The sequence below is a fragment of the Empidonax traillii genome, unplaced genomic scaffold, assembly GCF_003031625.1.
Source record: "Empidonax traillii isolate 1590-97213 ecotype Southwest subspecies unplaced genomic scaffold, ASM303162v1 scaffold174:size915687, whole genome shotgun sequence".
Classification (NCBI taxonomy): domain Eukaryota; kingdom Metazoa; phylum Chordata; class Aves; order Passeriformes; family Tyrannidae; genus Empidonax; species Empidonax traillii.
Window position 1 is genome coordinate 99,423 of NW_020955367.1, and position 17,703 is coordinate 117,125.

The 17,703-nt window shown below is 58.0% G+C and overlaps 2 protein-coding genes across 3 annotated transcripts; one reads left to right on the top strand and one right to left on the bottom strand.

Moving 5' to 3' along the window:
• The first annotated feature begins 1,158 nt into the window (after nt 1–1,158).
• Nucleotides 1,159–10,438, top strand: CUTA (cutA divalent cation tolerance homolog). 2 transcript variants are annotated; one of them, XM_027885904.1, is made up of 6 exons: nt 1,159–1,293; nt 3,160–3,308; nt 6,280–6,339; nt 7,550–7,595; nt 7,802–7,851; nt 8,398–8,929. In XM_027885904.1, exons 1-6 carry the CDS (start codon nt 1,213–1,215, stop codon nt 8,498–8,500), a joined length of 489 nt encoding a protein of 162 aa, XP_027741705.1. In that variant the 5' UTR covers nt 1,159–1,212; the 3' UTR covers nt 8,501–8,929. The 2 variants fall into 2 exon arrangements, with proteins under 2 accessions (XP_027741705.1, XP_027741704.1); XM_027885903.1 differs by lacking the exon at nt 8,398–8,929 and adding an exon at nt 10,329–10,438 and having other exon boundaries at nt 1,162–1,293.
• Nucleotides 9,565–17,448, bottom strand: PHF19 (PHD finger protein 19). The gene is made up of 15 exons (XM_027885902.1): nt 17,422–17,448; nt 16,177–16,377; nt 15,836–15,917; nt 15,652–15,747; nt 15,469–15,569; nt 15,123–15,271; nt 14,724–14,819; nt 14,440–14,508; nt 13,865–13,985; nt 13,265–13,332; nt 12,980–13,156; nt 12,813–12,900; nt 12,464–12,549; nt 12,220–12,315; nt 9,565–11,953 (listed from the first exon to the last, which is right to left on the bottom strand). Exons 2-15 carry the CDS (start codon nt 16,366–16,368, stop codon nt 11,608–11,610), a joined length of 1,767 nt encoding a protein of 588 aa, XP_027741703.1. The 5' UTR covers nt 16,369–16,377; nt 17,422–17,448; the 3' UTR covers nt 9,565–11,607.
• Between the last annotated feature and the right edge of the window lie 255 nt (nt 17,449–17,703).

Here is a 17,703-nt window from a genome sequence, read left to right on the forward strand (position 1 = left end):
CCCGTGTGTGTCCGGCAGCTCCCGGAGCTGTGGAGAACATTCCCCTCCCCGCGATGTGGTCAAGGTGAATTTTCTCATCTTTTGTGGGACGTAACTGGTGTCCTCAGATAGCTTCTACAATAATAAAGAAAAGACCTTTATGTTTCAAGCCTTGCGTCCGATTGCATCGCAGAAGTCAATATGTATCTGTTCATGTAAATTTTACCGTGTAAAATATGTAACTTGGGGTGCTTGGTTTGAGGAAACCTCCACCCCGCACAGAATAAACAATATCTTCTTTCTAAACTATGTGTGTGTGTTCAGAGAGCTCCTAAAATCGGGTCCCAGAGCAGACCCCCCCAAATGGCGTCACCCCTGTGATGGGGGGACCTGGAGGGGTTTGCAGCGGGGTCTGAGCTGGGACCCCCCCTCAGCCCTGGGTACAGCTCGGCCACTGCAAGAAAACTGGGGATTTGTTTTAAAACAGCTGAAAAAAATGTTAATTTTTCAACCCCTGGACAGTAAAGTGAAGGAAAGGCCTGCAGAGCTTGGGGGTGGGGGGTTCAGACCTCCCGGGCCCCCAAGGTGGCACCGTGTCATCAGCACCTTCCAGAGCACGGAGGGGCAGGCTCTAAATCCAGGCTGGAATGTGTTTTACAGCTTATGGGAGCCCAGTAAAGTTACAGCAGGAACACAGTCAAGTTCCAACAGGAACCCAAATAAATGGGGTGAGACAGAACGCAGCGCTCGGTTCCTCCTTGTTGGAGGTTTCAGGCACAAACAACACAACAGGACTTGGCAGCTGCCTGGTGGTTTCCATCTGAAGAGTACAGAGCCCTGACAACATTAAATCTGAGATAACTGTTTTATAGGTAAGGAATTCAAAGCCAAAGTGACAGGTGGCATCAGCAGGTCCCAGAGCACCGGGGACAGCACGGGAGAGAGGGATTTCCCAGCACATACTGGGACAGGAGTTTGATAACAGGATACCACCCAGGGGCTGGTTTGGCCCTGCTGTGGTTGGACCCCACTTTTGGGCCATCTGTCCCCCCAGCCCTGCAGGGAGGGGACAGAACACTGTGTGTCCCCTGTCCCTGCCCCTGGCTGGGCAGGCAGGCTGTGCCAGCCGGGGAGGAAGAGGAGCAGGAGGAGGAGTTTGTGCTCCCACGGGCAGCCTGCCCAGGCAGCATTCCCAGCTCGGGCAGAGCAGGTGGAGGGACGGAGGGATCGGCCATGGAGTGGCTGAGCCAGCGCTGCCCGCTGCCATCCTCTGCCCAGGGCTGGCCCCGGCCTGGCAGGGGCACTTTGCTGCTGGTAAGTGGGAGCCTCTGGCTCTGGGATGGAGATGGGGATGGGGGGGGGGACACGGGTGACCCGTTGGGGACATCGATCAGCGCCACGCAACCCTGGAAATACCTGCCCGTGCCTTTCCAAGGGAACCTCTGCACCAATCCATGTCCTCCCCGTCTCTGCCTGGAGCAAAGCGAATTTCCGAGGAGTTTGTTCGTTTCTTTGTTTGTTTTCCCCACTCGCTCTCAGGAAAGCTCGGGGCAAACTCAGCGTTGCCACGAGTTGTGTTTGGGTGGTGTTGCTTGTTGGTTGTGGTTTTTTTTAACACACAGCCTCATCAAAACTAGGCAGAAGGTCCTAACGTGGTGATTCTAAAGCTGATTTTTTTTTTTTTTTTTTAGTTCAGCAAAGCCAAAACAAATATTGCAGAAATCTGAGTCTCTCTGAGCTCAACTGTCATTTTTGCTGTTCGGTTCTTTTCAGCGAAGTGTTTAAAATCTGACAGGAGTGTTTTTCAGTTTTGTTCAATATTTTGGCAGTCACGAGTTTATTTGGTTTATCAGGCAGGAATCCTGAAGTTTCACTCTTCTTTTCCACCACCTCTTAGCACATACAATTATTCTAGGAAAAAAAAAAGGGGGGGGGGAGAGGTGAGGGTCTTTTATCTTTCCCTTCAGAGATAAAAAGGAGGGACCCCCCCTCCCCCAGAAAAGACAGTGCTCATATTTGTTCTGATATTCAATCACAAATGGTCCTGGGGATTTATGCACATACATCTTCCAAGAAGATTAATGATCACCGGGCTGAACAGGTTGGATGTTTTTTTTTCCTGAGCCAGGAGCATGATTACATTTTAATCTGGAAAAATAGGTACACCAGCATATCCCTGCTTGGCTTGTAATTCTCTGAGTAGCTCCTGGGGTTTGTTGTATATTTGTTAATAAATGGCTTAATGGGAAAAAAGAGCACAGAAGGAGCTCTAAAAATTATTATGAGAAACCTTGGGATAACAAAGAATGTTTCCTCAAATGGATAGGAAAAGAGGAGACAAGCAAGAGAACACATCAGTCATTTTTCCAAATGGAAAAGAGCTCTTGACTTTGCGGTGACAAGAGAGATTTTTAATTCAATTTTTTTTTTTTCTCTTTTAAACATTGGCACTGTAATGGGAGGATTTTCAGAGGACAAAGGAGAGTGGAAATAAGGGGGGGAAAGGAATATATTCTTAGTCTTACAAGCATGTTTTAATCACTGCAGCTGAACCAGGACCAGATGCTGTTTGTGTCAAAAACAAAAGACAAAGGGAAGAGCAGCTGGGAGAGCCTGCGAGTGCTGCAGCCCCGTCTCTGCCTGCTCCTCAGCACTCCAGACCCACCTCCCTCTCCAGCAGCATCCCTGCTGAGATAATGATGGGTTTTTACCAGTCTGTTTATGGCATTTGAGCACAAGCAGCAGCAGGGTTTGCCAGGACTGGCAGTTAATGCCCAGCAAAACCCACTTGTTGCTGTGCCCTGCCAGGCCACGGGGACAGCCGAGCTGTTTGGGCAGCCCTACAGACCTGGGATATTCCAGTAGGATTTCTGTGCCCAAAAGGATCTAGTTTCACTGGCAGTGTCAGATAATTAGGATGGAATGAACTTAAAAGCTGCCTCGAAGTCTTGCCCTGCCTTTCAGGCTGTGGCATAGCCCGGGTGGGCTGCAAAGGAGAATAATCCTCCTGGGCTGACAGGGCAGGATTAAAGCTCTGCAGGTGCACAGGCTGGGGCTCTGGTCCCCCATCAGGCTCCAGCCCAAACCTGTTTCCCATGGCCAAATCCCTACCCCTACCTGACACACTGCTCTTCTCCCTCCCACATCCCCCCACCCCCCCCCAACCGGTGCCTCCTGGAGGTGGTGACGCTGGCAGTGCTGATGTCCCCACTGCTGAGGGACCTGGCCCTGCAGCTGCACTCGGCCCTCACCGGCACCTACATCCCTGGCACCAGCTCCATGGCCTTCATCAACTGCCTCAACGAGCAGATCGCCAAGGACATCGCAAGGTACGGAGATGCCCCCCCTGCTCACCTGCTTCCAGCTGCTCCCTGGGCAATGATGCTTTCCCTTGGCCCTCGAGGGGATCTGTGCTGTTTTGCATTTCTGGGGTGGGCAGGCCCTGGCACAGGTTGCCCAGAGAAGCTGAGGCTGCCCCTGGATCCCTGGAAGTGTCCAAGGCCGGGTTGGACGGGGCTTGGAGCAACCTGGGCTGGTGGAAGGTGTCCCTGCCTGTGGCAGGGGGGTGGGATGAGATGACCTTTAAGATCCCTTCCAGTCCAAATCATTCCATGATTCTCTGGTCCCAGAGCATCGCTCCCTCCCACTGAGACTCTCTCTGTGTCACAAACCCCCTTACCAGGAGCTGTTCTGTCTCAAAGAGACCTGACAGTTGCCTCTGAAGTCGATGCCATGGTAACATCAAATAATTCTCAATTTATTCCACTGCCCCTCGTTTTCAAGGCCCATTTTAAAGCCATGGCCCTGAATCTCTGTGTCCCCAGCTGGGCTAAGCCCCAGCCCCTTGTTCCCTGACCTGCCACAGTTTTAATTCTTCTCTGGAACAGCAGACAGCAAAATGCCAGGAGGGGCATTTGTAGAGAGGGACAAACACATGCCATGCAAATACAGAAAAGGTGAATGGATGGATGTCCTCACCAAACACTGGTGAGGTTCCCCCTGGGAGCTGCACTCTGCCCACCAGAAACTTCAGGACACGAGGGCTTTACCTCTTTTTTTTTTTTTTTCCCTTCTGTTTGAATATATGAGATACTTTGCATGATATTTTGCATGCAGGGTTGGGGTTTTTTTTCACACATCTGTCAGTGCCTGACTCAATAGATGGTTTGTTCGAAGCCCTGAACCTGTGTTGACTGGGGAAGTGTTTATGATGGACCGTGAAGTTTCCTGCAACACCTCCTGCGCTGTTTTCCCTGCTCCCCTGCTGCTTGCCAAGATCCCTCCTGCTCCAGTGAAGTGCTCCCAAACAGTCGGTCAGGAGCTGACAGGCCCCTGAAAGGGATTTTGTGTCACCTTAAATGCTGCAACTGTACTAAGAAATTCAAGTGGAATTATGTCTGCACTAAAAAAGGGAGTAACTGTAAATGGCTGGTGAAAAGAGCCTCAGTGCCTGAAAATGCCTCATCTTAACAGCTCTGCAAATATTTTCCACTCTTTGTTCCTCCTCTTGCAGGGAAGGGAGAGGAAATAGCCCCCCATGGCTGAGATATTTGTACTTTGGTTGTGGTTTTACCGGTGGGGTGATCGTTCCTTTGTTCTGGAATTTGGGTGGATGAGCCACGGTTGTAGGGGATGACACGGGGGCTTTAAGCTCGTTTTCCCACACACCTTTTCCCTGTGCTGTTTATTCTTCCCTTGCAGTGCTCAGTGCATATCATTTGCTTTGCTTTTCTGCTCATTAATATTTAATCTGCCTCCATTCAGATTCCATTGTGAGCCAAGGACAAAGAAACACGCATTAAGTGCCAACCCAAAGCTATCATGTATTATGCAGTTGTTTTCCACAGATCACATTCAGCTTCTTAAAATGTTCCCCATTCCCGTGGTGGCCACTTGTTCCTGCTCAGCTTGCTAGAACCAAGTTCAGGATCTCCACTGGGATCTCAGTTTACTGGGCCAGAGCACCCAAATCCAAAATCTCCTGTGCTCAAGCGACTTTGCAGGCAGCAAAACCGAAATGATTTGTGCCATGTGTGACACGACAGTCACAGCAGGGGTGTCTCTGCTCGTGCTGCTGCAGTTTGTGGGTCTGAAGATTAACTCAAGATGCTCCACGAGCATTAAATGCCTGGAACTGCCCACACATGGTGAGAGCAAACAACCCTGAGCCTCCTTGGACACTCTCCCCTCTGGCCATGGGCCCCTGAGCCACCAGTCCATGTCCATAACCTTTGTCTGTAAACATTAAACACCATCCCAGGGGTTGTCCAGGTCCAGTTTCTTCGTAGTCTCCTCCATACATACATTATATGTAAGGATAAAAAAGTATTAACTTACTCTGAGCCAAAAACATTCTGCAGAGGGTTCTGAATTGGAGCAGTAATTACTTGGAGCGGGTTTAGTTCTTTACCTCACCAAGAGTTAATTTGTGCAGGCTGTTGAATCAAGCCCTCTGGTATGTAATAACTAATGTCCCCTCTGCAGTTCAGGCTCCTCTAGAAGTTAAATGTTGCATTGCCAGAGCCCTTGGGAGGGAGTAGCTCCCGGGGAGGGCAGTGTTAAAGAAAACCAAAGGTGAGGTCACCGAGTGCCCCCGAACGAGCTCCCTGCAGGGGCTGGGGCTGCGTCTCCCTGAGCAGGGCCAGACATTGCTGTGGTCACAAAACACATCATTTACCCCTTTCTTCTGAAAATCCACCCTGAGATTGCTTCAGTACTCTGTAATCACCCAAGTGTCACTTCTGCTGGCAGAGCCAGGCAGCTCTGCAATAACAAACCAGCCCACAAGGAACGGAGGCAGCCGCAGGGAAGGAATTTGTTTGGGCTTCGGATTTCTAGGACATTTTGGGTAGAAAAACCTTGATGTTGTTAATTTAACAAGATCCACATTGAGGCTGCTCTGTGAGGAAGAGGCACAGTTTGACAGTGTAAATACATGAGTGGGAGACAAACCCCTTCCTGTCCATCCCAGCCCCGGTTCTTGTGGTCCCACAGCCAGGGGGGCACAGGGGTGACACTGGGCAGGGTCCTGGCACCATCCAGGCCAGGACAAACACCCAACCTTCCTTCTTGGCACAGAGGGACAGCAGGGAGGGTCCCAGAGCCCTGTCAGGAGGTCCTGAGCTGAAGCAGCTCCAGCTGAAGGTCACCTTCGCCTCAGCTTTCTCAGGGTAATAAGTAACCCAAAATTCCATGTCTCCCTTGTCCCAGCTGCTGGTGGCAGTCCAGGGCAGCACGAGGGAATATGTGGGGCTGAGCACACAGCTGGGCTGGCACTGACTCCCCTCCTGTCTCCCCCAGGGCCATCATGGATAAGAAGCTGGCTGCCCAGGTGAACATCCTGCCCAAGAGCTCGGCCTTGTAAGTTGGGCTCAGCATTCCCCAGTGGAGGAGGCAAACACAGGCTCTCCAAGGAGGAAAGGAGGAGATGGACACTCCATGGCTCTGGGCAGAGGAGGCAGTTTCCAGAAGGCTGCTGGGTCTGTTTGTTGGTGCAGATGGGGGAGAGGAGCCTCACCGTGCTCCAGGCTCATTAAGGAGTGCAGATGCTCCGACTGCCCGTGGAGACCATTTGTTTATTGGTTCCTTGGCTACAGGGAGATCCAGCAATCCAGGATTTATGGTCCTGAGGACGTGGTGCTTGTTGTTAGAGGCTCTAAAAAGAAGCCCAGACAGGGACCAGAAAAGGCCTTTACAATATTAAGCAGCACTCTCAGGAGGGAAGACAGACCAGGATCTTTGACCTTGAACCACAACCTGCTCTGCAGGTGTCCTCAGCCATCCACACAAAGGGGTTGCACCGGTTAGAGGGGTTAAAGAGCAAAGCCCCAAACCAGCTCTTTCCTCATGGGAACACCCTGGCCCTGCCAGAAGAGGGGAGCAGATCCCACCTCAGCCTCCCTGCAGGAGGGATTCTCCCAGTGCACCCCCCGGGCTCTCCCATAGCCAGCCAGAGGCTGCTGAAATAGGGCAGACCCCATAATAACCTTCTTCCCCTCGTCCTTCACTCCCCACGAGCCCCAAGAGCCCGAGCAGAGCTGCTCCTGCCCAGCCCTGGCTGCTCCAGGTGGTTTCTGCTCCGGAGACTCCACGACGCCTCCGAGCCCTCCCGGCGCAGGAGCCCCAGCGAGCAGATGAAATCACCACGGCCTTCTGGCACTGCTGGGAAAGGTCACATCTGACTCATGACAAGTACATCTCCTCTCCTGCAGGGGAAGAGAGGAGGAAAGGGGGGGGTTGCTGCCGTGCTCAGCCTCCCAACTGCAATCCCTGCAGGTGCCGCCCCTCGGCCGCTGCTCAGAGCGGGGCCACCCCCACAGCCCCCCACAGACACCCCAGTCCCAGCAAATTCACCCTGGCATTCCCCCCGGGCAGCTCTCTGGAGGCTGGCACAGCCCAGGAGGCTCTGCTCCATAAATCCAGGGTGCTCAGTCACGTGCTCAGCGGTTTTGGGGCCAGCGATGCTTTTTGAGCCACTTGGTAAAGAAACAGCCACTTGCAGAAAGCACCAAGCAGGGAAAATAACCCAGCAGAGCTGGATCTGCTGATGCTGCTTTTCTTTTAAATCCAGGTATTTCTGGAAAGGGGAGCTGGAAGAATCCACTGAAATACTGCTGGTAAGTGATCATTCCCTGCCTCACAAATTCCCATCACAAACGGCCCCAAGTAGAAAAGGGAGGTTTGGGGAGGGTGGCACCAACCTGCCCATGGTTTGGAATAGGATCCCAAACACCTGTCTGTGGGCATGGCAGTGCTGGCTGGGAGCAGTGGAACTGCAGGTGCAGGATCTCTCTGTGTGTTTTGGTGTTTTTACTCTCCACAGATCGTGAAAACCAGGACATCCAAAATAGGGGAATTGTCCAACTACGTCAGGTGAGGCTCTGGCTCTGTGGGAGCTCTGTGGGAGCACTGGGTACCCAAGCCAAGGTAGGCTGTCCTCTCCTGCTCGGGTTTGGGAGTTCCTTGAGCCCCTTCCCACCCAGGGTGGTGGTGGAGCGCTCCCGCTGTACCCCTGAGCCAGAAAAACCTGGAGGTGGCATCAGCAAAAAAAGGAAAAGGTTGGCAGAAATACCAACTGTTGGGCTTCAGTGAGGAGGGACCCTCCTTCTCCTCACACAGGTCATTCCCTGGCAGCCTCCTGGCAGGATTTCCTGCCTTCCCCAAGCCCCTCAGGGCGAGCTCAGCCAGCTTTGGGCCAGACCCCCGGCAGTGGATCTGCTGCTGCTGCTGCCTGTGGTAAACCCCAGACTCAAAGCAGAATTCCCACATGGCAAAAAGAAGCTGCGGGTGCTTTGAAGTCGGTGGGGAGCGCGAGGCAGGGCTGGGATGAGCGGTTGGGAGCCGGGAGCTCGGCTTCCTGCGCCGGGAGCGGAGCTGGGCTGTGCTGACACTGCTGCTCCCCGGCTGTTTCCACTTCAGATCCATCCACCCCTTTGAAATCCCCGAGATCATCAGCCTGCCTATCGACCAAGGAAACCCTCTCTACCTCAAATGGATCGAGGAAAACGTCCCACGGGACTGACTGGAAAGGTCACCTCAGTTTTGGGAGCCCTGAGGGTCTCCCTGGGCAGGTGGGACCGACATGTGAGGAGGCAGCCTCTGTCTTCTTGGCCTTGCTGTAACACAGAAGTTTGGGATTGGGACTTTTGTTTGCACTGGAAACATCCTCTCCTGGGCCTGAGCAGGGAACTCTGAGCAGCCCAGAGCTGGTGCAGGCTGAGGAGGGAAAGGCTGCACCGTTGTGGATGAGGATACAGAGATGCTCACGTCAGGCCACTGCAGCATTTGGGGGCTCTTTCAGGCTGCCAGCAGCAAATTCCTTTGGGAAGCCACGGCCTGGCAGCCCCTCCAGTTCCATGTGTGCCCAACAGGCAGTGCCTGAAGCCTGGCTGGCCCCCCTGCTGGGTGCCAGCATCCTGCCCTGCTCTTCCCCAGCCCCGAGGCAGCAGGATGTGGCTGACGTGCCGGCTCCCGCTGTCAGGAAACTGCTGCTGCCTCCCAGGATCCAAGGAAGCAGCAAACCCCAGCAGATGCCTCAAGGAACGACCCAGAGCCACGAGCAGCACACGTGTGACCCTGCCCTGCCACGGAGCTGGGATGAGCTGGGATGAGCTGGGATGAGCTGGGATGAACTGGGCAACTTCCAGGGAACCCAAGTGCCAACAGGACCAGGGCATTGCCCCAGCCCTGCATCCCTCACCCCTGCCCTGCATCCCTCACCCCAGCCCTGCACCCCTCACCCCAGCCCTGCATCCCTCACCCCTGCCCTGCATCCCTCACCCCTGCCCTGCATCCCTCACCCCTGCCCTGCATCCCTCACCCCTGCCCTGCATCCCTCACCCCAGCCCTGCATCCCTCATCCCAGCCCTGCATCCCTCACCCCAGCCTGACCGGTGGCTTTTTGCCCAGGCCAAGCTTAGCCTTGCAAAAAGATGCTCGTTAATAGTTTAATGGGATATAACTTATGGGGTGATATCGAGGATTTACCCCCCAAGGAGCACAGACTGATCTCCAGAGCACAAACCCAAAAATCCTCACGCTACAGAATAACAGTGAAGTTAAAAAAGGAAAAAAGAAAAAAAAAACAAAAAACAAAGGACTTTTTAATTGTACATCAGAACATCAGATGGATTAATTACAACTTGGGTATAAGGAGAGTTGGTTATTACAAGCAGCAACCTGGACTCGGAAATCAGAAGGTGCACAGAGTCGTTATAATCTCGATTACAGCGAATGCAAAATATACTCTGAAAACAAAAATACTTTCAAAGGCTCCACATTCAATTCTCTGCAAGAAGCCAGGAGGGAACGAGAGGGGACAGAGAGGAACCACGTGGCCCCCAGTGAGGGGCCCCATCCCGGGGGTGCTGCCATTTGTGCGATGGCCATTGGCACATCCCACAGGAGTGGCCCTGCTCAGCCTGGCACAGCCCTTGGCAGGGGCTCCAAAGGCACTCGAGGAAGGGAAATATTTTAAGGGATCCTTTGGTGACAAAGCCAAGGCAGGACGGGGAGTGATCCAGCTGCTGGACCCCTCCCTGCCAGGGATGGGGGGCCTGGCACCACATATCCCTAAAGGAAGGAGTGACAGTGCTTTGACCCAGAGCCACATCCTCAGGCTCCTTCTCCAGGCACTGAACCAGCTCCTGCCTGGCCCAAATCACCCCCCCAGGCTGCAGAGAAGCTGCTGCTCTGCCCCACAGCACGGGTACCCCACCATGTCATTTCAGCAGTAGCTGCAGCAGTTTTATTTTTAAGGACCACACTTTGGCCTCTGGTTCGCAAAGGCCACCTGGCCTCTCGAGCCAACTACACTGAAGGATTTTTTTTTTTTTTAAGTACTTTTTCAGTAAAACAACCTTTTCAACTCACCCTCTGGTCAGCAGATCCCACAAGCACAGGTATGGACGGTGATGGGGCTGCAGGACAGGATCTGCTGATGGAGCAAGACCACCCAACCCACCCACCCTCCATCCCATGGGACAGACACGGTGGGATGGAGGAGAGACAAGGAGGACAACGTTAAATATATATATATATATCTTAAGAAAAAAAAAGTCTAACAAATATATCTGATATTAGAATCTTTTTTAAAAAGCTTTGCTCCTGCCCAACCTGGCAGTGTTGCTTTGTTAGAGAAGGGGACTGTTCCTTCCCCCCCACAGACAAATCAGCCTCACGTGTTCCCAAACACCAAGTGCTCTCCAGTGAGGCGCTGGCACAACCCCCTCCCCACGTCCCCACTGTCCTCTTCAGCCTTTTTGCTTTGTCTGCTGGTTTGGCACATTCAGGGTGAAGATTCCCAGGAGAACAAAGGCCTCGGGCTCCAGTCTGTGAAGTGCCAGTGGTGGCTTTAAGGCAAAGGAGGATCTTTTGGCCAGTCTCTTCCAGGCTCATGATTGTCAGAACAGGGAAATGAAGCTGGTGCAGCATCACAGGCAGTTCAGGTGGAGAGGTGAGAGCAGCCACCTATGTCTGCTCTGCGGCCATGAAAGCCACGTGGGGGCTGTTTGCTCCCCTCATTTAAAACAAACCACATTCCTTTAATGAATGGATTTAGGATTGAGGCAGAAAACCCCGAGAGTCACCCCCCATTTCCCATAGGCACGGTGAGGGGCTGTGAAAGCACTGGGTGAGGAGGGGTTTTGTGCTTGGGCACCAGGACCCCCTCGAGGCTGCTCTGTAAGGCTGGGAGGCAAGGACAAGTCAGGCTTTGACATCCATCCATGTGAGCAGGTTGTGGGGTGTCCCCCAAAGTGGCTTCCCCAGCTGTGCCAGGGGACCCCTCTGGAGGGGCCAGAGTCACCCCCTGCTCTTACCACCATCGTGATGGTGCCTTGGGCTCGGCCAAAGGCTCCACCAGCAGAGTGTGGCTGGGCCACGCTCACAGCCAGGAAAAACACTGGCCAAGAAACTAAAAATTGTTAAAATAAAAAAAAAAAAAAAAAAGAGCATCAAGGCTTTAGGTTCCGTTCCTGGGCAGTACCAATGGCGGTGCCAGCGCGGGCGCTGCCTCCACCCGTGGAGGCTCCCGGGAGCACCAGCACCCTCCTCTGTCTCCAGGCCAGGGCTGCCCCGGCACCCCGATCTCTGGCTTGGCTCCAGGAGAGGTCTCGGGGCTGGCAGGGCTCAGTAGGGGGTCGTACCTTCCCACTCCACCAGGTACTGCACCTTCCCCTCCAGCGTCACGCGCCGCGCCAGCACCTGGTACTTCTCCCCGCAGACCAGCCGGCCCGCGGCCCCGAAGTAGCTGCTGATGGAGGACTTGAGGTGGGAGAGCGACGAGTCGTCCTCGCTGATGCTCTCCCAGGTGTGGCTGTCGATGCCGCCACCGTCGGGGCACTCGGGGCCGCCCGGGGCCTCCTCGCTGCCCTCGGGGGTGCCCAGGGCTGGGCCCCCTGCCCTGCGCTTGGCACCGCCACAGCCATACGAGGGGGCTGCCAGCTTGCGCTTGCGGCTGCCCACGGTCCTCTGGCTGCCAGGGAGGGACAGAGCAGGGTGAGGGCAGCACCCAAAAGGTGCCCCCAAGCCGTGCCGGGAATTTGAGGGAGCCCGGCAAGGACTGAGGGCCCTGATCCTGCACGCCCTGCACAGCAGGGCTGCTCTGGGACCACAGGGGGCACAGGGGGCAAAGGCTCCTCCCTGACATGGGACAGCCCTGTGCCAGGGCACGAGGCCCCTCACCCTCCTGGCCATGCCACTGGGACCCCTCTGAGAGGGGGCAAAGGGCACAGCCCTCACCTGGACTCATAGGAGAGGCTCGTGGTGGCCGAGCCTGAGGTGCTGGCGGCATCTGTGGAGTCCACGTCTGACAGGAACGTCTGCCCTGAGCTGGCACTGGGGATGGGATGGGATGGGATGGGATGGAATGGGATGGGATGGGATGGGATGGGATGGGATGGGATGGGATGGGATGCAGTGTCAGCCCCAGCCTGGCACAAGCAGCACCCTGGCCCCCCCACACCCCCGGCCCAGCCCCACAGACCTTTTCAGGCTCTGGATCTCATCCAGCGTGAAGTCGAAGATGCTGGCCAGGTGGTGGTTGGTGCTCCAGGCAGAGGTGAAGTCACTCTGTGTCACAAAAACAAGCTCACTCGTCACTGCCTGGCAGAGGGGTGCTGCCCGTGCCCCCCAGCCCTGGCACCACCACCCTCCTGCCCACGGGAAGCGCTCTGTGCCAAGCCCACTCTTCCCAGGGGGAGGGACAGGGGCTCTCCCTGCCCACAGGAGTGGGGAAACCTCGCAGGGAGCCTCGGGACGGGGCTGCAGGGATCCCGCTCACCCACCAAATCAATCCCAGGAGGGCTGCAGAGAGCAGGGGGAGAGGGACTCACGCTGGGAATGGCATCCTCCAGCAGGAACTTGGCCCTCTTGCGCTTGGCCGCTCGCCGCTTGTGCTGCTGCAGCTGGCGGGGCAGGAGCCTGCGGAGAGCAGAGGGCCGTGAGGGGGGCACAGGGCACCGCTGCGGGGGGTGCCCCGGGGGCCAAGGCGCCCACTCACCCGTCCTTGTGGCCACATCTGCTTCTGCTCCTCTTCTTCAGCTCGCGGGAGCCGCCCTCGCCCTCGCCCTCGCCGGGGCCCTTCTCGGGCAGCACCTTGGTGGGGGGGCTGGGGGGGACGCGGATGCGCAGGCGGAAGATGCATTTCTTCTTTTTGATCTCCTTCCCGCACAGAAACCTGCAGGGGAGGGAAAACAGCCCTCAGCTCCCCCGGGGGAGGGGGGGGGGGACACGGGAGCACAGCCTGTGTCCTGCACCCCACCCTGTCCCCTCGCCAGGGACTCACCTGCTCTTGTAGCTGTTGAGGGCGTTGAGGAGGTGGGGGCCGCGCTCCGACACCGGGGTGCCCGTGAGCTGGGGGAGAGCGGGGTCAGGAGGGCTCGGCACCCTCTGGGGTTATACAAAACCCAGACAGATGGGGGAACCCAAACTCTGGGCTTCAGCTCCTGCCCAAGGCCGGGGAGGGAGGGATGCCAAGGCCTGGGTTGGCACCTCCAGGAAGCCGACCCACCCCGGGGCAGGCACAGGCTCCCAACACGCCTTGGTGTTCCTGCTCCTCCCGGCCTGGCTCCAACCGGGAAACGTGTCAGCTCTGGCACCCCAGCGAGGGCAATCCCAGCCCAGGGGAAGGTGATTAAGCTCCCTTGGAGCAGGAAGCACCCATCCCAAGTGCTGAAGGAGCTGGGGTTCGGCAGAGGTGCCCGAGCTCGGTGGCATGGGGCTGCTGGCACAGTGGCACTGCCAACACGTGGGCACGTCCCTTCCCACTCTACGCCCCCTGCCCGCTCCAGCCCAGGGGCTGACACCATTCCCAGCTCAGGGGTCCCCCCCTCCACCACAGACACTGCCCAGTGGGACACTCTGCTCTGCCCCTGTGTGTTGGTACCTTCCCGAGTTGCAGCGGATCCCAGTGGTGGTTCACGAAGGCCAAAATCTCCTCAAAGTCAAAGTATTTCTTCTTGCTCTGCACACCCAGGTTGTAGAGGGCGAGGTGGACGACGTCTACCCTGCAGCCAAGGGGGGGCAGAGGGTCAGCAGCCCACCCCCTTCCCCACAGGACAGTACCCACCGTGATTCCCGGCTCTGCCAGTGCCACAGCAACTCACAGGTCATCCCAAAAGCCACTGCTGGAACCTGAGACCATCCCCACACCTCACAGGGGAAGCAACCCAGTCCAGAGGTGCATCCTGGGGGATGCCACAGCCAAGACAGCATCCCTGGAGCTTTGGTGGGGGGGAGGGTACACTGCCTGCAGCTGGGGGGAACCCCAAATATAGAATCCTAGAATGGTTTGGGTTGGAAGGGATCTTAAAAGATCATCCAGTTCCAACCCCCTGCCACAGGCAGGGACACCTTCCACTAGACCAGAGTGCACGGTCCTGAACACCTGCAGGGCTCAGCCAGCCCAGTGCCCCATGGCCACCCTGGCACATCCCAGAGGAGCCAGGGCCTGGCTCTCACCATCTCAAGGGCAGGCGCTTGATGGACTCGGGCCCCTGGTTACACACGGAGCAGAAGAACACGTAGAACCTGCAAAACAGCAGGGAGGGACAGCTGGGGAGGGGGAGTCACTCCCACAGCCACGTGGAGTCACCCACAGCCACGCAGGGTCAGGGTGGGACACGGATGGCTCAGGGTGCCAGCAGTGACAGCACAGCCACGGGGTGGCTGATCCGTGTCAGTGCCAGGTGGATCAGGGAGATCCAACCGGGGATGTGTCCCCTCTAAGGCCAGGAGGGACGTACCGGTCTCCAAACATCATGGGGTCACTGAGGCACTGGGTGCAGGCTTCGTGGAACCACTGCCGGCAGCGGTGGCACTGCAGCATCTTCAGGTACCACCTGGGGACAGCAGGAAGGTGACAGTGAGGGCAGCACGTGGCAACCACCACCCCAGCCTCCTTCCAGGCACAGACCCCGCAGCCAGGGAGAGGAAGTCTGTCCCTAACTCGGATTCCCTGCAGCCCCAGAGGTGGGTGCAAACAGTGCCCCTGGAGCGAGCGGAGACAAGGATGGCAGAGGCAGCACAGGCAGCAAAGCCCAGGGCAGTGCCCTGCGAGCCAGGGGCTCCTTTCTCGGGGTAAAACACCCCCACCCTCATCTTTTCCCCACAAAACCAATGGGGCCAGGCAGGCAGGGGCTCACTCTCCGGGGCCCCCACAGTAGCAGTAGCACTGCTGCTGGTTGGTGCGGTGAGGGGAGTCCCACTCCAGCAGCTCGGGGTTGTAGGACAGCACCATCTTCACAGCTTGCAGCGTCCTGGCAATGGCTCCCTTCTTCAGGGCACCCCCCTTCTGCGGGATGGAGCGGGATGGGGTCAGTACAGGTGCCTCCTGCCCTGCACAGGGCGCTGGGAGCCTCCGGGCAGCCCCACTCACCCTGGGCAGCCCCATTCACCCTGGGCAGCCCCACTCACCCGGGCAGCCCCACTCACCCCGGGCAGCCCCACACACCCCGGGCAGCCCCACTCACCCCGGGCAGCCCCACTCACCCGCACGGCCAGGGCGAAGATGCAGCGGCGGCAGAACCACGGCGTGCCCAGCGGGCCCTCGCTGCCACTCGCCACGGGAATGTGGCACTGCTGGTGATAACCTGCAGGAGGGCTCGCTGTCAGTGCCACAGGCCCCCCAGGGTGGGACGGGGCATCCCCCCGGGGTGATGTGCCCACACTCACCCAGCCCGCACTTGCCACAGATGAGGATTTCGTTCCTGGGGCCCGACGTCTTCCCCAGGCAGATGCTGCACTTGGGCTCCTCCCCAGGGACACCGGCTGTGGGACAGGGAGGGCACAGTGGGAGATGAACGAGGCACAGCCACGTTCCCACAGTGCTGGGAAGGGAGGATGGGGCAACACTCACCATGCTGGATGTCCTTCCAGAGGACCCAGTACTTGGAGTTGTCCTCAAACGTGACGAGGCAGCTCTGCTTGGAGCCACTCACCTGCAGGAAAGAGCAGGAAGAACCAACGTGTCTCAGTTCCCCTTCCCATCACTCCCCTGTTTTCCCTGGTGACTGATCCCATCTCTTGGGGCTGCAGGAAGGCAGGTTCGGGGCGTGACACCCCAGGGCAGGACATCAACCCAAAACGCCCCTCTGAGCGAGGGCACGTTGCAGCTTAAGCCGGAACCACAAACTGACCCAGGGAATGGCACTGGCACCACTACAGGTGCTCCCGTTCCCCTCTGGGTGCCCACGTTACCCTCTTGATCTTGCCCAGGTAGTAGAGTCCGTCGGTCCAGCGGCACAGCACGTACTGCCCCTCGCTCAGCCGCACCATGAGCTCCCGGCAGCCGCTGCCCCTCCGCGCTGAGCCGGTGCCTGGAGCCTGCTGGACCCGGCCAGCAGCCGCATAAACATCCCGGATGAGGGGGCTGAGCTTGGCGGGCTCCATCAGCAGCACCTGGAGGGGACACGCACGCTGTCACCTGCCCTCCTGATTCAACACAACGAGCCCATCAGCCGAGCACAGCATCCCCAGGAGTTCTGTCCGCCCCACCAGCAGGGGCTCAGGACACCCAAAATAAGTTCCTTTCCTTGAAATCCAGGGAGCAGCCAAAAATCTTTGCTACTGGTGAGCGAGAGGGAATTAGGGAATGAACCCCCGACAGCTCCCACAGCACTGAGCCAGCCGGCTGGGCAGCACCGGGACACACGGCTCGGTCTTGGAAAGGGGCACGTGAGGGATAAAAGTTTTAAATTCATTGTGATTTTTAAATCACAAATTCCAGGGAGTTTTGCGGGGTGCCAAACCACCGGGAACTGCTGTAGGAGCAGGGATGGGCCAGCACCATCCAGGTGGCCCAGTGACAGCACCACGAGGCTTGGGGTGCAGGAGATGAAGGAGCTGAGCTGCGATCCCCACAGAAACGACCGGAGGGGGACTTTTCTCCCCTCTGCGCTCCCGTCACGGCCACACACGTGGCCTCGTGGCAGCACGCGTGGCCTCGCGCCGCGGACCTCCACACGACCCCCCCCACTCTGCGCGGCCCCTGCTGCCCATGAGAACTCTCCCCGTTCCTCGATGGGATCATCCCGGGATGGGCAGCGGGATCTCAGTCCCGGCAGAGCCCCGCGCTCCCGGGGCAGCGGCACCGCCGGGTTCCCGCTCCGCTCCCGGGGCTGCCCCCGCTCCCCACGAGACTCCCTCCGCTCTGCCCGCGGACACGCGTGGCAGCGCCCACGCCGCCCCCGTGCCGGGCGGGCAGCGGGACCGAGCGGAGCCTCCCGGGCGGGTCCCCCCCCGTGCCCCGGCGGCACCTGCCGGGGGTCCCCGCGGGCAGCCCCGGGCGGCGGCCGCGGCCCCGCCGCCATTGGCTCATTCAAAGGCGGCCGCGGCGCCGTCTGTCTGTCTGTCTGTCTGTCTGTCCGTCTGTGTGTCCGCCCGTCCGTGCGCCCGTCCCGCCCGGTGCCCGGTGCCCCCCGCCCGGCCCCGCCCGGCCCTTACCGCGGGGTGCGCTCAGCGGGCGGCCGGGGTGCGGGGCCGGGGGGCTGCGGGGCGCGGCGGGGGCCGGGCGCGGGGCGCCATCTTCCCGCGCTAACCCCGCGCTCCCGCCGGCATTGACGTCCCGGTTATGCAATTAGCGGGGCCGCCCCCGCCGCCTCCCACGGGTCCGGTCCCACCGCGGCGCAGCGCAGCGCATCCCCGCGGCACCGCCCGGCACCGCACGGACCGGCCCGGCCCGGCGGACACGGCACGGACACGGCACGGACCGGTACCGCACGGACC

Excerpts from the sequence above, each read along its gene's own strand:
- CUTA (XM_027885904.1), top strand. The coding sequence starts at position 1,213 with ATGGAGTGGCTGAGCCAGCGCTGCCCGCTGCCATCCTCTGCCCAGGGC. Across the intron at positions 3,309-6,279 it reads ATCGCCAAGGACATCGCAAG|GGCCATCATGGATAAGAAGC; the intron begins GTACGGAGATGC and ends TGTCTCCCCCAG. Across the intron at positions 7,596-7,801 it reads AATCCACTGAAATACTGCTG|ATCGTGAAAACCAGGACATC; the intron begins GTAAGTGATCAT and ends TACTCTCCACAG.
- PHF19 (XM_027885902.1), bottom strand. The coding sequence starts at position 16,368 with ATGGAGCCCGCCAAGCTCAGCCCCCTCATCCGGGATGTTTATGCGGCT. Across the intron at positions 15,748-15,835 it reads CTGGAAGGACATCCAGCATG|CCGGTGTCCCTGGGGAGGAG; the intron begins GTGAGTGTTGCC and ends CCTGTCCCACAG. Across the intron at positions 15,272-15,468 it reads TCTTCGCCCTGGCCGTGCGG|AAGGGGGGTGCCCTGAAGAA; the intron begins GTGAGTGGGGCT and ends TCCATCCCGCAG.